Genomic DNA, 23,815 nt, shown 5'->3' with positions numbered 1-23,815 from the left:
CCAAACAGGTGAAAGAAGATGGTCTGGTCTGTGCAAGTAATTGATATATGAATCCCTCTAATTGTATAACATGAGCACTGCAATCCACTGAAATTTGAGGTGAGATCCTTATGAACCTCCATTGTAATATTTTGGTTCCTGCAAAAGTAATGTTGCAACAGATGTTTAGTCTGAACATATCAGTTTTCCCCAAACAATTCTCTGAGATTGCAGAGGAAAACAACCAAGTGCAATTGAAAATAAAAATAAAAATCACTCCACTCTGTTAACACAATTCTAAATAGATTCATGAGTAGGAAAATGTCAACTATTTCAAGACAAGCCAAAAGATGTCAGTATTTCGTTCCAGTCTCCATTCCATAAAAATCTTTCAACCATTAAACTCACTTGTGTGAACGAAAAAAGCCATAACAGATGTGTTTAGAAGATTGTACAATGTGCCATGTGGGTGGGTAGAGACATGCAAAGAATAATGAGATTCCCTCCCCCCCTCCCCCCCCATCCCAACATTAAGATTTGCACTTAAAAAAATCTCATGGCATTAACGAAGCATCATATTTAACTGATAAAACCATTACAAGGCATTATTGAAGAAACGTAGGGATGGAGCATTGTTTAAAATGCTACCTATCCTACACGGATGGGGTGTTGCACCACAAAGCTTATTGAGATATCTCCATGGCACTAATACGTCTTGACACAATGGGTACATCAAGTCAAATAAGAAAGATTTTGGAAGACTGTACCAGTTACTTGAATGGATCTTCCTCTTATGTTTCAGAAATTTGGCAACAGGGATCAAGTCCATAGCCAGCCTAATTTTGATGGAGTTCTGTTTCAGAACATCAAGGTCACCATTCCACCCCTAGATTACATAGGAAACAAGAAGATATCTGCATATGAGAGATCAAATGCTTAGGAATTTAAGGTTCATCAACCTCGCTGGAAACACTTCTCCGCAAAAGCTGCTCGTGAATGTCAAGGGAACGATTTGGATAAAGTGATGCACTATAATACAACTACTTAACAGTTATGGAAGCGATAAATCAGTGACTTGGATATCAATAACAATGTGGGTTCTGGTAGAGCTGAACCAATGTACTGTAAAGATGAAATATCCTTGTAATAAAGTTGAAAATTTCCACATCAATGGGATAATAATAATTATTGGTTTTTATTTCAGACTAGACAAGCCCCAAATCTTAAAATAATGATAATCTGTTTAGCAGTTCAAGCTCACCTTTTAGAATTCCTATCTCATATCAAACGGGGACTGACAGATCCCTTAATATTAACCTCAGAATCAGTTAACTTTGAGAACATGTTTCGGTAAGTTTCTAACTTGATCAATAATATGTTGCTTCCCCCACAAAACCTCAAACCCCATGACCCACAAAAATCCTATCTTTTTTTTTCGTTCACTCTTCTTTCTTCTCTATTTTTCTTGAGTTCACCAAGCTCATTCTAGTGGGTTGTTCCTCTTAAGTCACAGCCACCATTATTCACCCATTACTGCCAACCACCATACTGTTGATTGCGATTACCACCACTGGCGCTTGAGCCACGACCGGTATCAGAACCTCTGTATGGACCACCCTGGGGATAATTCGGAGCATTGACTCCATAACCATTACCACCCCCTCCTCTGGGACCTGGACCTGGACCTGGACCTGGACCTGGACCAGGACCAGGCATACCACCAGCAGCATATGGTGGACCCCACCCTTGTGGTGGATATGGTCCGCCACTGTAACCACCGCTTTGACCTCCACGATTTGGGTTGTATCCCCCACTAGGGTTTCCTACCTGAGGGGGGTACCTGGTTGGCCCTCCAGAAGGCCCACGAGGCTTTGCATAGTGATGGCTAGGTCCAGTAGCCACTGGAGGCTGAGAATTAAGCATCGGCTGGTTAGATCCTGGTCGGAGCTGAGGATGCACTTGCCCAGACTGCTGGATGGGAGGCAAGCGTGCGTGCTGTGGTGGGTGCTGTAGTTTCTGCCGCTTAGCCATTTCTTCATGTTGTCTCTGTTGCTGGCGCTTTTTCTTCGTCTGGAATTCGTGAGATGATTCATACTTTGGTAAGCTGTGCCGTGTGAAAGTGTAGTTGTTAGAATTTATAAAATTGTAACAAAAAAAGAGAAGAACAGTCAAGCCATTTCGGGAAATCGAACCTCTTCGGATCACAAGGTAAAGGATCATTCCAGAAATACTCAGCATCAAGTGCGTCCTTGGCACATATTCTCTAGAGAAGAGAGGCAAAAAAACATTAAATAGTGGGAAATATATTATTTCTATTTTAAATAACAAAATCGTTGCAACGTAGCATCCACCAAGTATGTAGTGAATATGAATAAGAAAACTACAAATAGAAAATGGAATACAATGGAAATAAAAATAAAGCATCCAGCTAACTTCAGGTAGTAAATCACGTGTTTTGGTACCAGAACCTACAATGAACAAGGAAAAAAAATGAAAACAGCGTAACAATTTTTCTAGCTCCAGTTTCTTAACAATTTCAAGATTGTCGAAACATAAAGCTTGGGAAGCTTAGTTGGTTGACAAATTGCAATGCAACTTGGCGGTCTTAGACTTGTCTGAGATTCATTGTTTCTAGCTCAAACATAGATGCCACCACTGTTTCCAACCTTCGTTCGCATCTTTTTACTCAGTGACTTGTCACTCTTGATCCTTAAAAGTCACAGTAATGAAGGGATGGTTAAATACCAGGAAAACACTAGCCTCAAACGACACTTTGAGGCTATCCATATTAGATGAGCGGTTGAGATGGAATGATATTCTAGGGATTCTAAACCAACTTGCGCCTGTTTACCCAGTGACTCGTCACTCTCAATCCTTAAGAGTCATAGTAAAAAGGGAATAGTTAAATCCCAGGAAAATATTAGCCTCAAATGACACTTGAGGCTATCCATCAGACAAACAGTTGAGATGAAAGGACACTCTGGGGGTTCTAAATTAAAATGGATCCCGAGGAAACCATACTGATCACTAGGGAAATGTGTGTTTCTCTTCCCATCTCAACCGTACGTTTGACGGCAAGCCTCTCATAGGAAAGTCCTAAAAGTCCAGCTGCATCAGAGTATGCAAACCATCAAACTTACTTTACTAGTCATACCTACGCACTACACACAACTAGCACAAATCTCAAAGTCAACAATCTGGAACAAATAAGGTTCCAGCCCAAAAATAAGTCAGAAAACATGAAGAAAAGCACATAAAAAAGGCATGTCCCAAAAAAATGGCTAAGGATGGGTTTCTAATGAAGTCAGCTTGCAAGTTGATGAAATTTGCAAGCGTTGATACCATAGACCTGAGTTCAAGTCCTGCCTTCACCATTAATCAAAGGAGGTGCATTTAGTGTGCCACTTGGAGACGGTTACCAATTCCTTAAAAAGGGAAAACAAAAGAAAAAGATCTTAACATGGTTTTAATAGGTGTAAATAGGTGAAGGCAGGGCTTTGATTCAAGCTCTGTGAGTGTTGATATCATGACCTGAGTTAAAAACAAGCTTGCACCAGTTGACTAACCACTAACCCGGTTGCCTACCAATAGATACCCAAATGAGGGTCTCAAGAACAGCCCAAAACAGCAAACACAAACTTTATAACATTCCGATAAATATGTCCAGACATTCTAACCATTTCAAACACAGGATAATGTCTATAACAAAGCCAATTGATAAAAGCTCTTCAAGACATTTTGTCCCATAGACGAAAGATCCGGATTAAAACACCTGTTATTTGTGTCCATGAGAACCGTTATACAATCAATTTGCACAGACAGAAATCAGATACAAGCAAATACCAGTTAATGTGTAGAATCCTTGGTAGATAAACATATTGGAAAACTGAAAGACCATTAGAACAAGAGTTAACTACATCTATGGTATTAGTAAACTGTTAGTTCCTCTGATAAAACATAACATTCAAAAGAAGTCTCTGACACACAATACCTGAGATGGATCAAGAGTCAGCATTTTTTCCAGTAACTCCAAAGCATGGCGGTCAAAACTATAATGTCAAATAAGAGTAATTACTAAGTTAGCTGGATACCTCAGAATGGTTGTTGTATCCATATCAAATACTTCAATATTAAAGTGTAAATTTTATATCCATTCTACTTCCCCCATGTCCTTGCTGATCCAGGTAATGTAGAGTAATTAACTAAAACTCTTCTGGACAAAGAGGCATAGAATCAATATATTTTCAACTTCTTCAATTCAAGGAAATAATAATAAATGCAAACACTAAGTAGTAGTTTACTTACTGTTTGAAAACCTCTCGGACACGTCTCTTCATTGGTCTTGATGGCTTGAAATTGTTATACCAAGGAATCTTGGAAACCCCAGGCCAGATGACCTCATCAGGAGCTCCACACAACTCAAAAATCTTGTTCAATTGCTCTGGCTACAGAAGCACAAAAGGATTGTTATTGAATTAGAGGCTTCCACAAAGATTACAGCTGTCTAGATCAGCACAGTTGGAAACCATGCGTAAAGAATTGTAAACTTCAAGGTCGAAATATCAGATCAGACTAAAAAAAGAAACAAGACAACCAAATTATAATCCATAGGAGCTCAGAAGACCACTAACTTTTAAACCAATTGATTTGGAAAATAAAAGGTCAAATTACAGTTAAATTATACCATCACATGGACGGCCCCCTTCACAGTCTACAGTGAAAATGTATAAGTGATCATATGTCCATGCACCATGAAAACTATAAGTAGTCAACTCATACCACTAATAGAAATACAAACTTTCCATTTTTTCTTTATGGATTTGCATGTCATAATGAACCTGTTCAATTTTCCAATATTAGTGGTGGAACAAACAATGAAAGTGCCCTTCCAGAAATGCCAAATGGTAACTTAATAAACTACGTACTTTACAGAATCTTTATATTATCAAAAAACAATTCTATGGACTTTTTTTTTATGATTAAAAAGAAATTTATTTACGGGGGCGATCGAGGTGACCTAAAACCCCAAAGAGAGTACAAAGTAAACAAAACAAAGACAACAAGAAACAAAAAAACAAACACAATTACGAGCTATGAACTTTGATGTCCTCAAGATTTGAATGGTTGAAAGATCTAGCATGCATTTGTTTGGGAGAAAAACTTTCAGCTTCAATAACTGTTTGGAAGGTTGCATCTGCTGTATTCATTGTTTAGATAAGCAAATACTGTAATTCATCACTCCACAACAAAACAAAAAAAAGAGAAGAATAATTTTTTTTATTTATATAATTTGTTTCTGTCATCTTCTTTATGTAAATATAAAATCCTCAAAAAACAAACCTCTAAACTCATCAAATTGCTTACACCAAAAGAAGATCAAGCCTATAATGCTAATGATAACATCCTGTAAAGATTTTTCAAATGGTATGAACTAATAATAAAGACACAGTTTGACTTTTACCAAATACTTAGAGATAAGCTCAACAAATCTCTCTCATCCCAAAAATTGGTCGTTCTTCATTAAGCTTTAACAATAAACATTATTAGAAAAGGAGAATCATTAACAATTAGCATTACCATTATTAGAAAAGGAGAATTGATGACATTACTAGGTGATGACGTTCGGGTTTGGAAACGGGATCCAAAAGGCATCTTCTCAGTAAAGTCTCTAAAATACGTCCGCATTCTCAAAAGAAAGGTCAACAGACATATATATATATTGAGAGAGAGATCATCCTCACAAAAAATCAGCCCATTCCAAAACTTCTAGCCCATATATTGAAAAATGTTTGGCTCTCTTTAGGGCCTCCGAACGCTCCCCATATATATAAGGCAAGGCCTGCTCTTGGGTTGTGGTATTAGACAAAATTGACCCTGTTGATCACCTTATCAATAAGGGGGTTTCCCATTCCCTTCAAGTCCAACATATGTAAAGATCATGGAGAAAATGGTATTCATGTTTTTACCCATAGGAATTTTGATATTAAGTTTACTTCTTTTTTTCATCTCTTCCATTGTGGTGGATTGAGTCTTTTAGAAATTTTGATGCAAGAATGAGGATGCTTATAAAGATTCTCATTTTCACATTTAATCAGGGCTTTTACGAGGAGCAAATAACTAGTTGTATTTTCGAAGATGAGTTTCATTCGGTTCTGGAAATTTGTGTAGGGCTGACTTGGATATGTCGTGGGGATTAGCTCAAGTGCCACATGAGCACTAGGTAACGAGGGGTTAGGTCTGTGACAAGTAGCCCATGGAGGTCAATGCATTCAAGAGCTAGCTTGTGGCTGGTCAGCTCCCCACACCCACAGAGAGGTAAATGATGTAGTTGGTACACTAGAAGATTATGAAATGCAAGGTTAAAGCAGTCAATAAAAAAAATGGCTTAAACAATCACCACTCAAAACATAAAATTGCAGACCACCAAGAACATTGCTTAGTAGTAATGATAGATTGGAGATAGGTTAGCTCATAAAAAATCTTAAGTATTTCAGTCAACCGAAATAAAAAAATAAAAAAATCATGGGCACAGTACACCAACCTCATTTTTTCCGGGCAAGATTGGTTTTCCATTTAGAAGCTCAGCAAAGATACAACCGACAGACCACATGTCAACAGCAGGACCATACTTCGTGGTTCCGAGCAGCAACTCTGGAGGTCTGTCCAAAGCATTATGAACCTGAACCAATTAAAATGAAAGGTGGTGCATATTCGTCGAAGAAAGAAAGAAAAATTATTAACTTCTTGAAATCCATATTACTCGTCATGGTTATTAACATAAAATATTTACCTATACCATAAAGTAATAACTCGATTTGTCAGATTGCTATTGTGGTCATTGGAGAATGACCGAGCAAGGCCAAAATCTGCAAGCTTCAGATTGCCCTCATTGTCAATTAGAAGATTTGATCCTGCGAGTACAGATGTAGCACAAATGTTTCTCAGCTACAAAAAAAAGTCAAGAACAGGATTCAATAAAAGATGTAACTGGATTTGATTATTACCTTTGATGTCACGATGGAGAACCTGATTGACATGGCAATAATGAAGCCCCGTCAATAGTTGTCTCATGTAGCACTGTGAGAAAAAGGGTTAACGATTAGAAAAACACTTTCCTTACTAACTTAGTAAGATTTTAAGCCTTACTAAGGGCCGTTTTGCTCAAATGGATTGCCACATTGGCAATCCAACACCACAGCCCTCTAGATTTCATGGAAAAAACTCAGATCCAAAAACAAAATATTTAAATTTAAAATGGAAGACTACTGAACTTCCACAGAACTCCTAAATTTAAATTTAAAATTAGAATTCAACGGAGAGAAAATATATATATATATATATATATTTGAAAGTTCATAGAATTTTGTCCTCTACAACCCTGAAGCATCGGATCATGTTTTTAGATGCCACAATGTGAACCCAAGGACCCTTAGTCAGGGTGGAATCCTTACTAACTTAGAAAGGCTAGTCAGACTGAAACAATTATAGCTATACCGACATTTCTTGAAGATAAGTGTATCTATAATACCTTGATCTGGGGAATTGTAAATCGCATCCCAGGACGATCAGAAAGGCCCGTCAAATCATGGTCCATGTACTCAAATACCATGTAGATGCTACCTTTGTACTTATTACCATCTGTAGTCCCCACGTAAATGCAAGTAAAATCAGAAACTTTCTCACATCAAATAAGTAATTGGCATCGAAGTAGAATTAATGTTATGCTGGCAATCCAAACAATGACAGCAACAACGAGAAATTGTAATTTATTGAAGATCATGATCAGATGAGAAGAACCAGAACCAATTTAACAATTCAAGCTAAATGGGATTGCATGCAACAACTCACCTGGCTTCTCTTGCACATCCCTTTCAGGACCTAGAAGACAATGCAAAAAAAAACTTCAAGACCAAATAAAATAGTTTGAAGACCTGAGCTATTTCTTTAACATAGAGGAAAACAGATAACTTGGTACGAGATAAAATTACCTGGAGAAGTAACAATTTCCTTCAGTTTAATTACATTTTCATGATGCAACTTCTTTAGAATTTTTATTTCACGTATGGCAGTTATTGGAAACTGCAGAACCATAGAAAAAGTTTCAGATATATTTTAAGAGAAAAGATAGAAAGGCCTTTAAGTTGACTCTTGTTTTTACATAACTATAAAATTTTATTAGCCGACCCGAAATCTTAGTGATAAGGCTTCGATGATGATGATGAAGTGTAAAATTTCATTAAAACCAAAAGAGCTCAAACAAACAAGGAAAAATGGTGTTATGTGCATCTTTGTGTTTGTGTGCATCTCTCTTTGTTAAAGCAAACTTCTAGGGCATATTTGGTGATCTCACCTATCTTTCCCCAAACAATATTCTTCCAGAGGTTATTTTTTGCCAGAATCTTCAAAAATCTGATTTACTTGCTACAAAAAGGTGTTTAGTTTGAAAACACAATCTTTTGCTGCATTTTTTTTTTCTCAAATAAAATTCTGAGGGTTTTACTTGTTAGTAAAAAGGTCGTATTAGAACTGGAAGAAAAAGGCTGTCTCGCAAAGACATTAAAAAATAGCTCCTAGTTTTTACTTGTCCTGCATCAGTGTGTTTGTGTGTCATTACTTCCAACAGCAATTTCCTTGCTAACTTTATACAAAAGTCCAAACTCATAACTAATAAACTATAAACTGCAGAAATCGATATATATGATTAAAAGAAGCATACCCCTTCTCTTTCATTGTCCATTCGTATCTTTTTCAAGGCAACAATTTCCCCTGTTTTGACTTCTCTAGCCATGAATACTTGACTACAATGATGGAAACAACAGAAGAAAAATCATTAAAAAATCATCTAAATTCTTCAAAACCGATGTGTAAATAGCTCAAAGAAACCTAAGTAAAGGGAGTTACAAAGACCAAAACATAGACCTCACAACACTATACAGCCATAATATTTGAAATAATTCCTCATACGAAGCATGCACAAGCAATTGGAAGCAGTTAGGGTTTGTTTTTTCGGTTTTGGCTCTTGGCTTTTTGTGACTTTTCTGGCATTTAAACGCAGAGGCACGTTTGTTTGGGCTTTTTTTGGTCAGCGTCTTTTTGAAGCGGGTTTTGAGGTGCTTTTATTTTGAGCTTTTGCGCGGACTCAAACACCGTAACAACGGCTCTATGGAAATGACCACAACGCCCATCTTCATTTCAGCCTCTCTCTGTTTCAGAACAGTTCTAGGCCTCTTGTTTCAGCGTCTCTCTTCCTCTAACAAAGGTAAAAAATCCTCATCATCATCATCTCTCTCTTTAAAGACAGATCCATGTGAGTCCCACTGTATGATCGTCAGATTTTGTTTTTGTTTTTGTTTTTGAGTTTCAGGCTCCATCACCATTCTACACTTCTCTTCAAGCACCATAATCAATCATTTCCACCCTTGGGTCTCTCTCTCTCTCTCTCTCTCTCTCTCTCTCTCTCTCTCTCTCTCTCTCTCTCTCTCTCTCTCTCACACACACACACACACACACTGTTACAAGACCCTAACTCTAAATGGGAAGATCTCCATCTTCAGTACTCATCTTAGAAAAAATGCTCATAGGCCCTAAGTAAAAATGAGTTGAATGCCTTCATCTTCCAACCCCTAGTCAGATGAATCAACTTCTAGGTTAATTTTTTTTTTAACAAAGTTGATCCTATCTTCAGTATATCTTCTTCGACCTCGTACCAACTTTTAGAATCTTATGTTCTTAATGTACCATATTATTTTGTAAATTTCAGATCTATATGATAATACATATATTATTTGTTAAGTAATCATTTAATGTATTAGAAGTTTTATTTGTTGTAATAATTTTTCTTTAAACACATAAACAATTGCTTTATTGGAAGCAACTTCAAAACTTCAAATAAAAGTTCTGAAAAATAACATAGGATGTTCAGATTGATATACCGAAAAAATGTTCTGTGGACCTTCATGATAGTGTAGCAAAAATGTTCTACTTTGTTCTATTATGGAGCACTGAAGTCACCGATTGAGTAAAGTTCAGATTTTTATATGAATCAAAGATGCTTTGATTCAGATCAAAACGTGTATTCATTTGCTTTGATTCAGATCAAAATCTGAACTTTACAAGATTTTCCATCTCTTATTCTAATTATATAAAAAAATTGTCTATTTTTTGTTTGGATGCACGTTTTGATTTCAATCCTTTATTATGATTTTGATTTAAATATATTTCTTGGTCTGTGTGTGTTTCAAGACTGATATACATGAATGGTTCATCGGATTTTTGTGGATTTTTATTGACTTGCCATTTAGATACCCATCTGAGGTTTATTTGGCTCATTGAGAATAAAATTTTCAAGTTTTAAACTGACATGAATCTTGGTTGTAGGTTATTGCTCGTTTTGCGATTTGTGGGTTCCGATTTCACTTCAACGACTAAGGTATGTTCCGATTTCTTATTTATCTTTATACTCTTAATGCAATCTCTTTTAATCTATGTGTAATTGACCATATACAGCCCTTCCTTTTTAATTACTATGTGTAATCTCTCCATGTAATCATTTTTATCTCAATATATTTGCTTGTTCCAATGTTCTAGCTTGTTTGAAACTAGATAAGCTTCAAGGTTTTATACATGTAGGGGATTCTGGTCATTATTCCAAAATCCAGCAAATAAAAGTTGTGAAACAAACAGGCTTTTCAGGCTTCTGGGTGAAGTTGCGGCTTCTGTAACAGACAAGATTCACCCAAACGCAGCTTTCCAGGCTCTCGGCTTCTGCTTCTCCTAGACACAGAAGCCTGAAGTAGAAGCTAGAAGCTATAACAGACAGACCCTTACCCATATGAGAAAGCATTTTCAAATATGCTACTCATGTATGATACAAAGATCAAAACATTGACCTCCTCACTCTAAGCCTATTCAAAAATAGTTCCTCATATGAACCTTGCAAAACAAATTGGCAGCAACACCACACAATAGGCTGGTGGTCTACATTCTAATCTTGGTATCTCCCTTTAAATGAATCTTTGGTTTCTTGAAAATATACCTCTAAAAATGCTATATTCTAATGATTATCAAATTAAAATATATAATGCATGATAATATTAATTTAAATAAATACGGAGTTGATCCCCTCGACTAGGAGAGTAGTTTAAAATTTTCAACTTATGGGTGTAGTGTTTGGAAAAGGAAGATAGATGGTGCGGTTTCTTTCCCTCATAAATCAAATTCCAATTTAATCCAATGCTTTTTAACAAAAAGAAACTCCAGGTAAGGAGTTCATGATCCACTTAGAGAATCAAATTTCAAGAGACTTTAGCGTCAGAAGAAACTTCAATGATTGGGAAATTCAAGACATGTCCAGACTAGTTGATCCAATTCCATCATTTGGCAGAAGACACTTGGGTTTGGAAGCTAGCATTTAGCAAACCTAAAGTTTTTTTCTATGAAATCTTTTTGGATGGCCATGACTCCTTCGTTCAATTATCCCTTGCCTGACGTAGACATTTGGGGTACAAAAATTCCTTCATTAGGCTCATTATTCATGGGATAATTCTCACAATGGACAATCTCATGGTTAGGGGAATCCCATTCGCAAACTTTGTCCCTTTGCAAATCAATCAAAAAATCAATTAACCACCTACATATTCATTGCTCTTTTTAGGGAAGTTTGGGCTCACTTTCTTTCATTATTTAAAATATTTTGGTGTTTTCAATCTTTTCTTTTAACTAAAAAACTCTTTCTCAATGTTGGACTCTTAAAGTTTTCCTCTCAAGAAAAGCATGGTATGGTCGTTAACCTCGTTTTTCATTTGTTAGGACATTTGGTTGGAGCGTAACATCAGGATCTTTGAAGGGAAAGAGAACTCTCCGCACAAGGTTCTCATGTCCAATCTCGAGTCTCGACCACATGGCTTACTGGAGCAAAAGCTTTAAAGAATTCAAATGAGCTTTTTTGACTCTTTATGTGATGGCACATGCCATGATGGCAAATGCAATTATACATCTAGATATCATAAACACAATTGCATTTGAGAATATTGATCATACTTTTAATCTCTGTTCCACACGTAATCTAAACTAATATCAATTGTTCCTTGCCTCACTAGTGGGGAAACTACGATTGTACTCCAACATTTGAATTAGTAAAAATCTGACATAATAAAGACTATGGGTGGAAAAAATTACATACCTTTACCCTACAAATGAATCCCTATTTATAGAATTAACATTACTTGGGTGCATAAAAAATTGTTTGGTTGATGACACATTCACTGATGTTGACATGTGTCCAATCCGACAGATTGAAGATAGAGAAAAATGGGTATCTATCTTCAAATAAACCCCTATTTATAGGATTTAGAACATCAAGTTGTATAAAAAATTATTGAGGAAATTATAAAAAATAAAAAATAAATTTTTTGTATTTATCAAAAAAAACCCAAATCGGCACTTTAAGTGCCGAAATTTTTATTCGATTCCCTCATTCCTTTCCTGGTTTCCCTCTTTCCTCCTCCTCCGACGGAATTTTCGCAAAGTACATTAGACACACATATATATACTTTTCATGATCTTGATCATCAAGATCTACATTATTAAAATCATGATCTAAAAACCTTTGATCATGATCAAAACGATCAATAACTAAAAACCTTTGATCATGAGAAAATGATCAAGATCTTGATCATTATGATTTTAATAATTTTGATCAAGATCATGATCTACATTATTGATCATGAAAAGTATATGTATGTGTGTGTACCTTGTGAAGATTCTGTCGGAGGAGCTGGAGAGAGGGAAATCAAGAAAGGAAGGAGGGACTCAAATAAACAATTTCGGCACTTAAAGTGCCGATTTGGATTCTTTTTGATAAATACAAAAAAATTATTTCTTTTTAGATTTTTTTTTTAATTTCCCCAAAATTATTCGATTGATAGTACTCATTAATGTTGACACATGTCAACATCACAAAGAGACTACTTCCATAACTAGATGATGTGGACATTCGTCAAAATTTGTCTACATACTCTGGGTTAGTTAACTACCTTGGCAGTTATTTGTTTTTCATGTCAAACAGATGTAGTCTAACATGTCAATACTCTTATTGAGTGGACCAACTGCTCCATATTAAGAGTGTCAAGTCGACCATTTTCGTCATAGGTGGGTGACCTAACCAACTCTCGCGGATCAATCTGTCTCGGGTGGGCTTTTCATGTCCCCTAAATGCAACAAAGCACGTTATGTGTTCTCAAGTTTAGTCCATACATTGCTCTGATTTTCATTCTAATACTTGTGGCATCCCAAGGATATCTTGGACTCAAATTTGTAGTTTCTCAGACTTCGATGAAGATTTTTTTGTTCAAAAAATGTCCCCTCAGAAAAAGGGGCAACAGGTCCCTTAGGTTGAGACCTCGCACAAATTTCAACGAGAAAACTCAAATTTTGATAAAAACGAAAATGGTAATGATGCAAAAGGTGAAAAATTGTAAGGTTTCACACTTATTAACATGTGGCAGGGCCAATATGTCTTGCCACCTGGAATTTGGTATAGTGGCTCACGCATCACTCACTGTGTGGCTTGATGTTTGATAGGGAAAGTGAAGGGTCACGTGTAAGATCCTGAGTGGCCCTTTGTAAAACAATGCAATCACGGTGCTATTGTTAGTAGATTTTGCTTTACTCCTAGCATGTGAAACTCAACCATCATTGCATCATTTACGATTCAACGAACTCAAAGTTTTGAGTCATTCCTCTATTTTTTCTATTAGTAAGATCTTTTCTTTTCATTCAAGTACTTATATTCTCTCTCGTACTCGTTTCCTCCAATTAAACTCCAGCAGCTCTCCCTTTTCTCTAGTAATAGGCCACATGTAAGATCTTGGGCCGAATGTATGGCAACATAAAGAAGGTAATGCCACTTGCTCTACTCGAGACACTCGGAACAAGGTCATAATTGCATCATTTATAATTCATCAAATTCGAAGTGCAAAAGCATCCATTTTCTTTGTCTATAAACAAATAAACTTTCCCTCCATTTCAGTATTTTAATTTCTCTCATGCTCTTCTTATCCAATTAAACTCTAGCAATTCTCTTTTTTATCAGTCAATCCACGTTTTTTCCTAATTGGCCGCGTGTTCTATAGATTTTATGAAAACACCAAGTAATTTTTCTCTCTTTTGCATTTTAGTTTGCTCAATCTCTAGGGGTTTTTTCACTGTCATAGTTACTTCGAGTTCTCCCGTTCATTTTTTTTTACCTTTGACAATTTTTTTCCTTCGCTTTCCTTTTTCCTTACCCTAATTAGAGTTAGGTTTCCCTTACGTCCACTCATGGCCCTTACAGAGTCCATAGAAGACTTTAGGGAGCATTGAAACATCCCTTTCAATATTGCATTGGATTGAACTAGCCAAATAATGAAATGCATGTAAACTGCCAGGGAATTAACCAACCCAGAGCATGCAAACAAACTCTACAAGCGTCCATGTCACTTTAAGTATAAGAAAGTCAGATTCAGTATGATGTTGACACGTGTCAGTATCGGTGTTTCTTATCAACCGAACAATTTCTTATACACCCAAATATTTTAAATTTTATAAATAAGAATTTATTTGAAGGAAAATGTACGCAATTTTCTCAACCCTTACTCTGTTGAATTTTCTAATAACTTGATTATCAGAATGTAATAGTAGGTGCTCACCGAAAAGGCAAGGAGCAACCAATTCCAGTTATGACTAGGTTAGGAACAGAGACTAAAGGCAAGATCAAGTTTTTGTAGACGGTTGCCTACAAAACCATGTGTAAAGTGGGAATGCACTAAACGGGCACTAACTGCCCATAAAACGGGTATGTGAGAAGGCATTAAAAGGATTAACTATCCACAGATGTATCCATAGGGAGCATTAAACTACTCACACCCAGAAAGAAAAAAAAAAAAAAAAACTATAAATAAAAAGACCCACAATCAAAAAGGGGGGAGATGGGAGAAAAAGTAACGAATTTGAAAGGGGGGCTTGTAATGTACATAGTAATCCTACAACAAATAGAGGATTGGCTATCTCTAGAGCTTGGGGATATAGTAATCAATTAGGGATGTTGATCTTTGTCAAAAAATGGTATATGTTTCTCTCTTTTTTTACTTTTATTTTTTGGATTTATGTGCCCATGTGTGATTTTAGGTTTCACATCCAAGAACAAGATCCCAGTTGTGAGGGGAAATCTCAAGGAATCAAAGTCTACCAATTTCCCCCAAATTAACAATTGCAATCAGTTGACGGAAAATAAAAAAATTAAAGAAATGCAATCACCCATACACCCTTAAAATTCAATTTTAAATTTTAGCATATTGTACATTTTGGGGTCCAAATTCCTTTCAAGCTTTTATTTCATGATTCCCTAATTCAAGGTTTTTTACTTTCCTTTTGCAACATTTCATCAAACACCATTTCATTTTTTCGAACATATCAAAATTATATGGTTGATGACACTCATTGATGTTGACACGTGTCAAATCTGATAAAATAAAGAGTAAGGTAGAGAAAATTGGGTATCTTTGCCTTCAAATGAACTCCTATTTATTGAATTTAAAACATAAAAAATTATTCGGTTGATAAAACTCATTGATGTTGACACCTATAAACATCATACCAAGACTAACCCTCTCATGCCTAGATGATGTGGACATTAGTCAAAGTTTGTCTGCATATTCTGGATTAGTTAACTACCTTGACAAATTATCTACTTTTCATGTCAACAGAAAATGTGGCCCAACATGTCAATACTCATTATTGAGTGGACCGCCTACTCCTTGTTAAAGTGGCAAGTTGACCATTTTCATCAGAGGTGGACAATCTGTCCAATTCTATCGAATCGATCCGTCTTGGGTGGGCTTGTCATGTCCCATAAATGCAACGGAGCATGTGTGTTTTTTAGCTTAGTTAATCCATTGCATAGTTGATTTTCATTTGAGGCTATAGAAGCCTTAGGGATGTCTTGGACTCAAATTTGTTGTTTCTCATTTGGGCTTAGGTGAAGATTTTTCTTCTTCCCAATAAATGTTCCCTCTCAGGAAAAGGGACATCGAGTTCCTCAAGCCGAAACCGCATGCAAGTTTTAGCGAGAAACTAAGATTTTGATAAAAACGCAAAGTGGTGACAAAAAAGGTTTAAAAAATATGCTTAGGTTTGCACTTTTTGACATGTGGCAGAGCCAATACATCTTGGCGCCTGAAATTTGGTATAGTGTGGCTCAACAGTTGATATGGAAAATGATGGGCCATGTGTAAGATCTCAAGTGGCCCATTATACAACAATGCAATCAAGGTGCAACCGTTAACAGACTTTACTCTACTCGTGGCGTGTGGAACACAACCATCATTGCACCATTTATCAAAAAATTATAAGTGTCAAGTCATCTCTCTATACTCTCTCTATAAATAGACCTTTTCTCTTCATTCAAGTACTTTATTCTCTATCATGCTTTTCTTCTCCTATTTAACTCCAACAGCTCTTCTTTTTCTCTCTGTCAATACTTATTTTCTCTAGACGATCAAATATTTTATATAGAGAGGTGGGCCACATGTAAGACCTTAGGCCAATTGTACAACACCACAATGATGTTGCAATCGTTTGCTCTACTTGAGGCGTGAGGAACAAGGTCATCATTGCATCATTTATGATTCATTTGACTTTGAAGTGCATAATCATACCAATTAGAGTACTATTATTTTCTTTCTTACTCTTCTTATCTGATTAAGCTCTAGCAACTTTCTCTTTTTTCATCAATCAATCATCAAGTAATATTCCTCTCTTTTGCATTTTCTTTTGCTCATTTTTTGTTTTTGTTTTTTTTCTACTTTTTTTTGCATTATTAGAGTTACTATGAGTTTCCCCCATTCATTTTTTTGACCTTCGATGAGTTTTTCTTTATGTTTTCCTTTCCCTTTTCCTTATTTAGATAAGTTTTCCTTACTTCCACTCATGGCCCCTTTAGAGTCCATAGAAGATGTTAAGGAGCATTTAAACATCCCTTCCAATATTATATTATATTAGACTGACCAAATAATAAAAAATAAGTAAATTGTCAAGGAAGTTAACTAACCTAGAGCATGTAGGATGATTCTATGAACGATCATGTTATCTAAGCATAAGAGAGCTAGACTCAGTATAATGGTGACGCATGTCAGTATTATTGTGTGTTATCAACCGAATAATTTTTTACACAACTGGGTATTCTAAATTCTATAAATAAAAATTCATTTGAAGGCAAATGTACGCAATTTTCTCCACCCATACTTATTATCTATCGAATTTTCAATTGATTTGATTATCAAAGTGCAATCGTAGGTCCTAGCCAAAGAAGTAAGGAACAACAAATTTCAGTCATGACTAGGTTAGGAACTGAGACTAGAAGCAAAATCAAGATTTTGTACCCTTAATCATCTATAAAACCACTTGTATTGTGGGGATGCATTAGGCGGGCATAAGGATTTGATCTTTGTAAGGTTAGACAAATTGTTCCCAAAACAAATTTTGGTAAAAAAGTTATAAAGACACTTAATTCAAGAAATGAAACTTAAAACTCAATGATAAAAACATTAAATAGGCATTAACTGCCCAAAAAACTCCATAACCATGTGGTGAGAAGACATTAATTGTCCACAAAACACGCATGAAGGTAATAAACACCACAAGAAGAAGCCATTAAACAAGCCCCAACTACCTACCCTTGGAAAAAAATACAAATAGAAGGAAGATAGAAGAAAAAATGTAAAGAAAAAGTGGTCCACTTTATTTATTTTTTGATAGATATAACTTTTATTGATAAAAAGGAGGTCAATGAGACTTACCTAGAGACAAAGCAAAATAGCCAAAATTAACCAAGGTCCAAATACATAAGGTCCCATTTAAATAGAAAATCCTAAAAAAATAATGTTTTAAACTCATTGAAAAAAGCTTACGTGGAAGAAACAACCTAGTATCCCAATGATCACTTTTTCAAGAGACTTAACCTTCCCTTCAAAGATTTTTTTGTTCATATCGTCCCAACATATTGTAAAAAAAGGTGCCAGTACCCACAAAATTTTCTCCCTATGAGAGAAGGCCTTGATATGCCAACAATGGATAAGTACAAGTGTGGATTCAGGGAAGGCCCAGTGAGTATGGACAATGATCTCCCTACTGAAGGTACAATGAATCAACAAATGGTCGACCACCTCATCCTCAAAATTACAAAGGAAACAAAACTTAAGTCATTATAAAACCTTACTTCACCAAATGACCAGTGGTCAAAATTCAATCCAAAATGGCTAACCAAACACAAAAATCTACCTACGATAGAACTTTGGGACCCCAGATGCAAGTAGCAAGAAAATCCATGAAGGAAATTGGCACTAGGGAAGAGGAAATGGTTTAACTAAGAAAAACCTCTCCTAATCACATCCATATCCTTTGATCATCTTTTGATAGCGCAATAGGAACACGAAAAACCCACAAAATTCTATGTTTGTATGTGTGAAGACGTTAAAAGGTATTAACTACCAACAATTGTATAGTAAGAGAGCATTAAGCAACCCACATATTCTTGGTTTTAAGCTTGATGCAAATGATTTAAGGAATAGAAAATGTAAAGAATGTAGTTAAATTGTAAAAACAAATTAGAACTTAGAAGACAGTAGAATCGAGTAAAAATAATAATAGAAATAGGTTAGTGTTGTTGAAATGGAGAGGTAATAATTGGTATTTATTATAATATAAAATAAATTGCCCAAAAGTCAAAATTTTGACCCTTGGCAAATATGCGATCACATATTACAATCGCACATATGCCACCACATACTTATGCAAGCCACAATGACCTAAGAACATGTCATGACATACATACAATTTTACGTCTAGAAATTGTATATGCAATTGCATTTGAAAATATTGATCATGCCTTTAATCTTTGTTCCACACCTAATCTGAACTGGTATCAATTGTTCCACACCTCACAGATGGGGAATTTATGATTGTGCTCCAACAATCGAGTTAGTAAAAATCTGACATGATAAAGATTATGGGTAGAGAAAATTGCATACCTTTATCTCCAAATGAACTCCTATTTATAGAATTTAGATTACCTACGTGCGTTAAAAAATTGTTTGGTTGATGACACACTCACTGATAGTGACACGTGTCCAATTTGACAAAGTAAAAAGTAAGGGTAGAGAAAATTGGGTATCTTTACCTTCAAATGAACCCCTATTTATAGGATTCAGAACATTTAGGAGTATCGAAAATTATTCAGTTGAGAAAATTCATTAATGTTGACACATGTCAACATTATACCGAATCTACCTCTCCCATACGCAGATGATGTAAATGCTACTCAAATTTTATCTATACATTCTACGTTAATTAACTATCTTGGCAGATTATCTATTCTTCATGTCAGACAGATGATTTAACTTGACAGCATGTCAATACCCATTATTAAGTAGACCAACTACTCCATGTTATAGTGGTTGGTCAACCATTTTCATCAAGGCGGGTGACCTACCCAACTCTCTCAAAACAATCTGTCTCAGGTGGGCTTTTCATATCCCCTTAAAGCAAAAAAGCATGTCATGTTCTCAAGTTAGTCCATATCATACGCTAATTTTCATTCTAATGCTAAAAACATCCCAAGGATTTCTTGGACTTAGATTTGTAGTTTCTCGAACTTCAATGGAGATTTATTTTGTTCCACAAATGTCCCCTCTCAGGAAAAGGGACCATAGGTTTAGGCTGAAACCTTGCATAAGTTTCAGTGAGAAACTCAAATTTTGAGAAAAACAAATATGAGGTGATGCAATAGGTGAAAAACTGTTAGGTTTCACACTTTTTGACATGTGGCAGGCTAATATGTCTTGCCACCTGGAACTTGGTATAGTGGCTCACGCATCACTTACTGTGTGGCTTGACGTTTGATAGGGGAGAGTGATGGAGCACATGTAAGATCCTGAGTGGCCCATTGTAAAACAATGCAATTATGCATAATTGTGAGCAGATTTTGCTTTGCTCGTGGCGCGTCAATCACAACCATTTTTGCCTCATTTACGATTCAAAGTGTTGAGTTATCCCCTCAACTTTCTTTATAAGACCTTTTCCCTTCATTCAAGTACTTATATTTTCTTTCATGCTCTTCTTCTCTAATTAAACTCCAGTAGCTCTCCATTTTACCTCTGTCAATCCTCATTTTCTTTGATTGGCAACATCTTTGATATGGAGTAATAAGCCACATGTAAGATCTTGGGCCGATTGTACAACAACACAATGATGGTGCAGCCATTTGCTCCACTCGAAGCGTAGGGTACAAGGTCATAATTGCATCATTTATGAATCATCGACTTCGAATGCAGAATCATCCCTCTTCCTTTCTCTATAAATAGATAAACTTCCCACCATTTGAGTACCTTTATTTTCTCTCAAGCTCTTCTTATCCAATTAAACTCTAGCAACTCTCCTTTTTCATTAGTCAATACTCATTTTCTTTGATTGGTCACGTGTTTTAGAGCTTTTCCAAGGACACCAGGAAATTTTCCTCTTTTACATTTTCTTTCGCTCAATCTTTATATATTTTTTGTACTTTTTTTTAACACTGTCAAAGTTATTCTGAGTTCTCCCGTTCATTTTTTTGACCTTCAACAAATTTTCCCTCAGCTTTCCTTTTTTCCTTGCTCTATTTAGAGTTAGGTTTCCCTCACTTCCACTTATGGCCCTTCTTAAGTCCATAGAAGACTTAAGGAAATATTTAAATCACTTCCAATATTGCATTAGACAAACCAAATAATGAAAAGCAGATAAATTGTCAAGGCAGTTAACTAACCCAGAACATACAAACAAACTCTATGAGCATCCATGTCACTTAAGTATAAGAGAACTAGACTCAGTATGATGCTGACACGTGCCAGTATCAGAGTGTATTATCAACAGAATAATTTTTGATACACCCAAATATTCTAAATTCTATAAATAAGAATTCATTTAAAGGCAAATGTACGCAATTTTCTCTACCCTTACTCCTTACTCTATCAAATTTTTTACTAACTTGATAATCAGAGTTCAATTGCATGTCCCCACCTAAGAGGCAAGGAGCAAACAATTCCAATTCTGACTCGGTCAAGAATAGAGACTAAAGGCAAGATCGAGATTTTGTACCACCCCCATGGTTCAAAATCTAGTATCATTTTGTAATGCTTTGTACAAAACATTTCGATATTTCCACATCCCGAGACGAAACATTCGGAAAATCGAAACTTCGATTATTTTTGGTGATTTCTCTGGGAAATCAGAGAAAGGGAATAAAATGGGGAGAGAAGGAAGGAAGAGAGAGAGAGAGAGACGATTATGTTTATATGTTGACGCCATATCACTACAACCATCTCTTCTTTTACAAGGCCTTCAACCATCATTCGATTCCATCTTCCTCTTTCCCCATCTTGATTTCTCCTTCAACCATTGTACGATACATGGATCATCGAATCGCTAGGTTAACAAAGAGGGGTTTTCCTTTAATCAGAATGAGAAAGGGGGGAGTATCCATAACTGGATGAGGTAGTCGGATTCTTCTTCTTCTTTATTTATATTTATTTGCTTAATAAAACAAAGATAACATGCCCTTGACCTTGGTCTGCTTTGGAAGACTGGATTATTTATATAGAAAACCTTATATTTTGGTAAATATTTTAGATACCCTGTGTTTTGAAACTGATGACATGTCCCTTGACCATAGTCTTATGTGAAAGACTTCTTTTAGAAGGTTAACATAATTTATCAATTGTATTGAACATTTCGGGAATATTTCGGAATCGTTTTGGTTTTGAAAAAACCAAAACATCATATCAAAACAAGATTTTAAACCATGGCCACAACTGCCGCCTACAAAACAATGTGTAAGGAGGGAATGCATTAAACGGGTATTAACTGTCCACAAAACTTCATGAGGGTATGTGAGAAGACATCAACTATCCACGGATGTATCATAAATTAACCTACTCACACCCAAAAAAGCAACCTATAAATAGAAAGCGCCACAGTTAGAAAGGGAGATGAGAGAAAATAATAATAATGAATTTGAAAAGGGGGGGGGGGGGGGGGGGGGGGGTGGCTCTTGTTATGAGTAATGTACATTATAATCCCGTGACAAATAGAGGATTGGCTACCTCTAGAGCCCGGGGATATAATCATCAGTTAGGGAGTACATACCAGTGATTGTATGTTTCACATCCAAGATGTTAGGGGAAATCTCAAGGAATTGACATCTCCCATTTTTTCCCCACATTAACCATTGCAATCAGTTGGCAAAGAATAAAACATTGCAGAAATGCAATCAACCATACACCCTTAAAATTCAAGATTTCATTTCATGGTTCAACAATTCAAGGTTTTTATCTTATTTTAGTAACATTTCATCAACACTATCTCATTTTTCGAACAGATCATTTTGTAAAACTGACAACATACTCAACAAGTCCAAGAAATTCGATATCAAAAACGTAATTCGCACAAAACAGTATGTAATTAAGAACTAATATTTCAACCCCAAATAAAGGTAACTCAAAATTAATAACAATCAGTTCGAAAATTGGAGAAGATTTTCACTCACCCATAAGTTCCTTCACCGATCTGCTCTAATTTCTCGAAACATTCGACACTTCGAGACCCCCGTGAAGGGGCTTCGTCGAGGTTGAGCTGTCCAGGGACCGCCACAGCCATCCGTCTAAAGCCTTTCCTAACACCAAGACTGATAGTAACTAGTGAAAGAAACCCTAGCTCACTCCAGGTTCAAGGCCGTGAGTCCCGAATCCCGAAAAATAAAAACCCTAGTGTTTCAAAAAGGGGATAAATAATTTGGTTATGGACTTACGGACTTATGGTAGAAAACAAAATCAATGGAAAATAATCTTCTGGTTGTTTGACAACTTGGATATGAAAGAAACTCTTTCCTTACTAACTTAGTAAGATTTGAATCCTACTAAGGGTCGTTGAGTTCAAATGGATTATCAAATCGGTAATCTAAAATCACATTTGCACATGGTTTAGATTGATTCGGATTTTTGCAAAATTAGAATTGAAACAAACATAATCGGTTCTAAAAATTTGGAATCAAGCCAATCTAATTATCCTATAGAATCGAACCAATCCAAATCAACCTTGGTTCGGATCAGTTCTCGGTTCTCATACTTTCAAAATATAAAAACTATTATTTTTTCTTTCAAAAAAGGAACTTTTTAGATTAGATCATAAATAATGCCTATTTTTAAAATGAAAATGATTGTATGATTAAATTTCAACTGAAATTTATATATATGGGTCAGGTTCAAAGGACAACCATTTCTACACACATATAGACAACGTGTTTTGTCTTATATGGGCAAAAACGTTTGGAATGGACTGATTTTTTGTGAGGATGATCTCTGTGATGAGGAGATCATCCTTGCCAAAAATCAGCTCATTATGAAACTTCTAGACCGTCCAATTTTTGTAAATCAATTTTGATGGGGTTACAAGTTTTTGGAATGGGATGATTTTTTGCCAAGATGATCCCCTCATCACAGAGATCATCCTCACAAAAAATCAGTTCATTCCAAACATTTTTGCCCATATAAGACAAAACACGTTGTCTATATGTGTAGAAATGGTTGTCCTTTGAACCTGACCCTATATATATATAGGGTCCCGTTCAGCAACAAACATTTTGGCATAACATTTTTCAAAACATGGGTTAGAGGTTTTGGAATGGGCTGATTTTTGGTGAGGATGATCTCTATGGTGAGGAGATCATCCTCACCAAAAATCAGACAATTCCAAAACTTCTAGCCCCAGTTTA

The 23,815-nt window shown here is 35.8% G+C and overlaps 1 protein-coding gene across 1 annotated transcript; it reads right to left on the bottom strand.

Annotated features, from left to right (window-relative positions):
- Positions 1-1,126: 1,126 nt before the first annotated feature.
- On the bottom strand, positions 1,127-22,828 carry LOC147409549 (cyclin-dependent kinase C-2-like). Its single transcript, XM_086430121.1, has 12 exons — positions 22,592-22,828; positions 8,696-8,777; positions 7,968-8,058; positions 7,828-7,857; positions 7,508-7,617; positions 6,984-7,056; positions 6,770-6,890; positions 6,521-6,638; positions 4,285-4,424; positions 3,971-4,028; positions 2,172-2,242; positions 1,127-2,083 (listed from the first exon to the last, which is right to left on the bottom strand). The coding sequence occupies exons 1-12, from the start codon at positions 22,699-22,701 to the stop codon at positions 1,510-1,512; spliced, it is 1,578 nt and encodes a 525-aa protein (XP_086286247.1). The 5' UTR covers positions 22,702-22,828; the 3' UTR covers positions 1,127-1,509.
- Between the last annotated feature and the right edge of the window lie 987 nt (positions 22,829-23,815).

Source organism: Akebia trifoliata, chromosome 2 (genome assembly GCF_017979445.1).
Source record: "Akebia trifoliata isolate Shusen 1 chromosome 2, ASM1797944v1, whole genome shotgun sequence".
NCBI classification, from domain to species: Eukaryota; Viridiplantae; Streptophyta; class Magnoliopsida; order Ranunculales; family Lardizabalaceae; genus Akebia; species Akebia trifoliata.
Note: the sequence above shows the minus strand (reverse complement) of the source record. Positions and strands in the feature narration are given on the sequence as shown.

Coding starts and splice junctions, on each gene's coding strand:
- LOC147409549 (XM_086430121.1), bottom strand. CDS start 22,701: ATGGCTGTGGCGGTCCCTGGACAGCTCAACCTCGACGAAGCCCCTTCA. Junction 8,778..22,591: donor ATCGGTGAAGGAACTTATGG/GTGAGTGAAAAT, acceptor CCATCATTGTAG/TCAAGTATTCATGGCTAGAG. Junction 7,618..7,827: donor GGATGTGCAAGAGAAGCCAG/GTGAGTTGTTGC, acceptor TGGGGACTACAG/ATGGTAATAAGTACAAAGGT.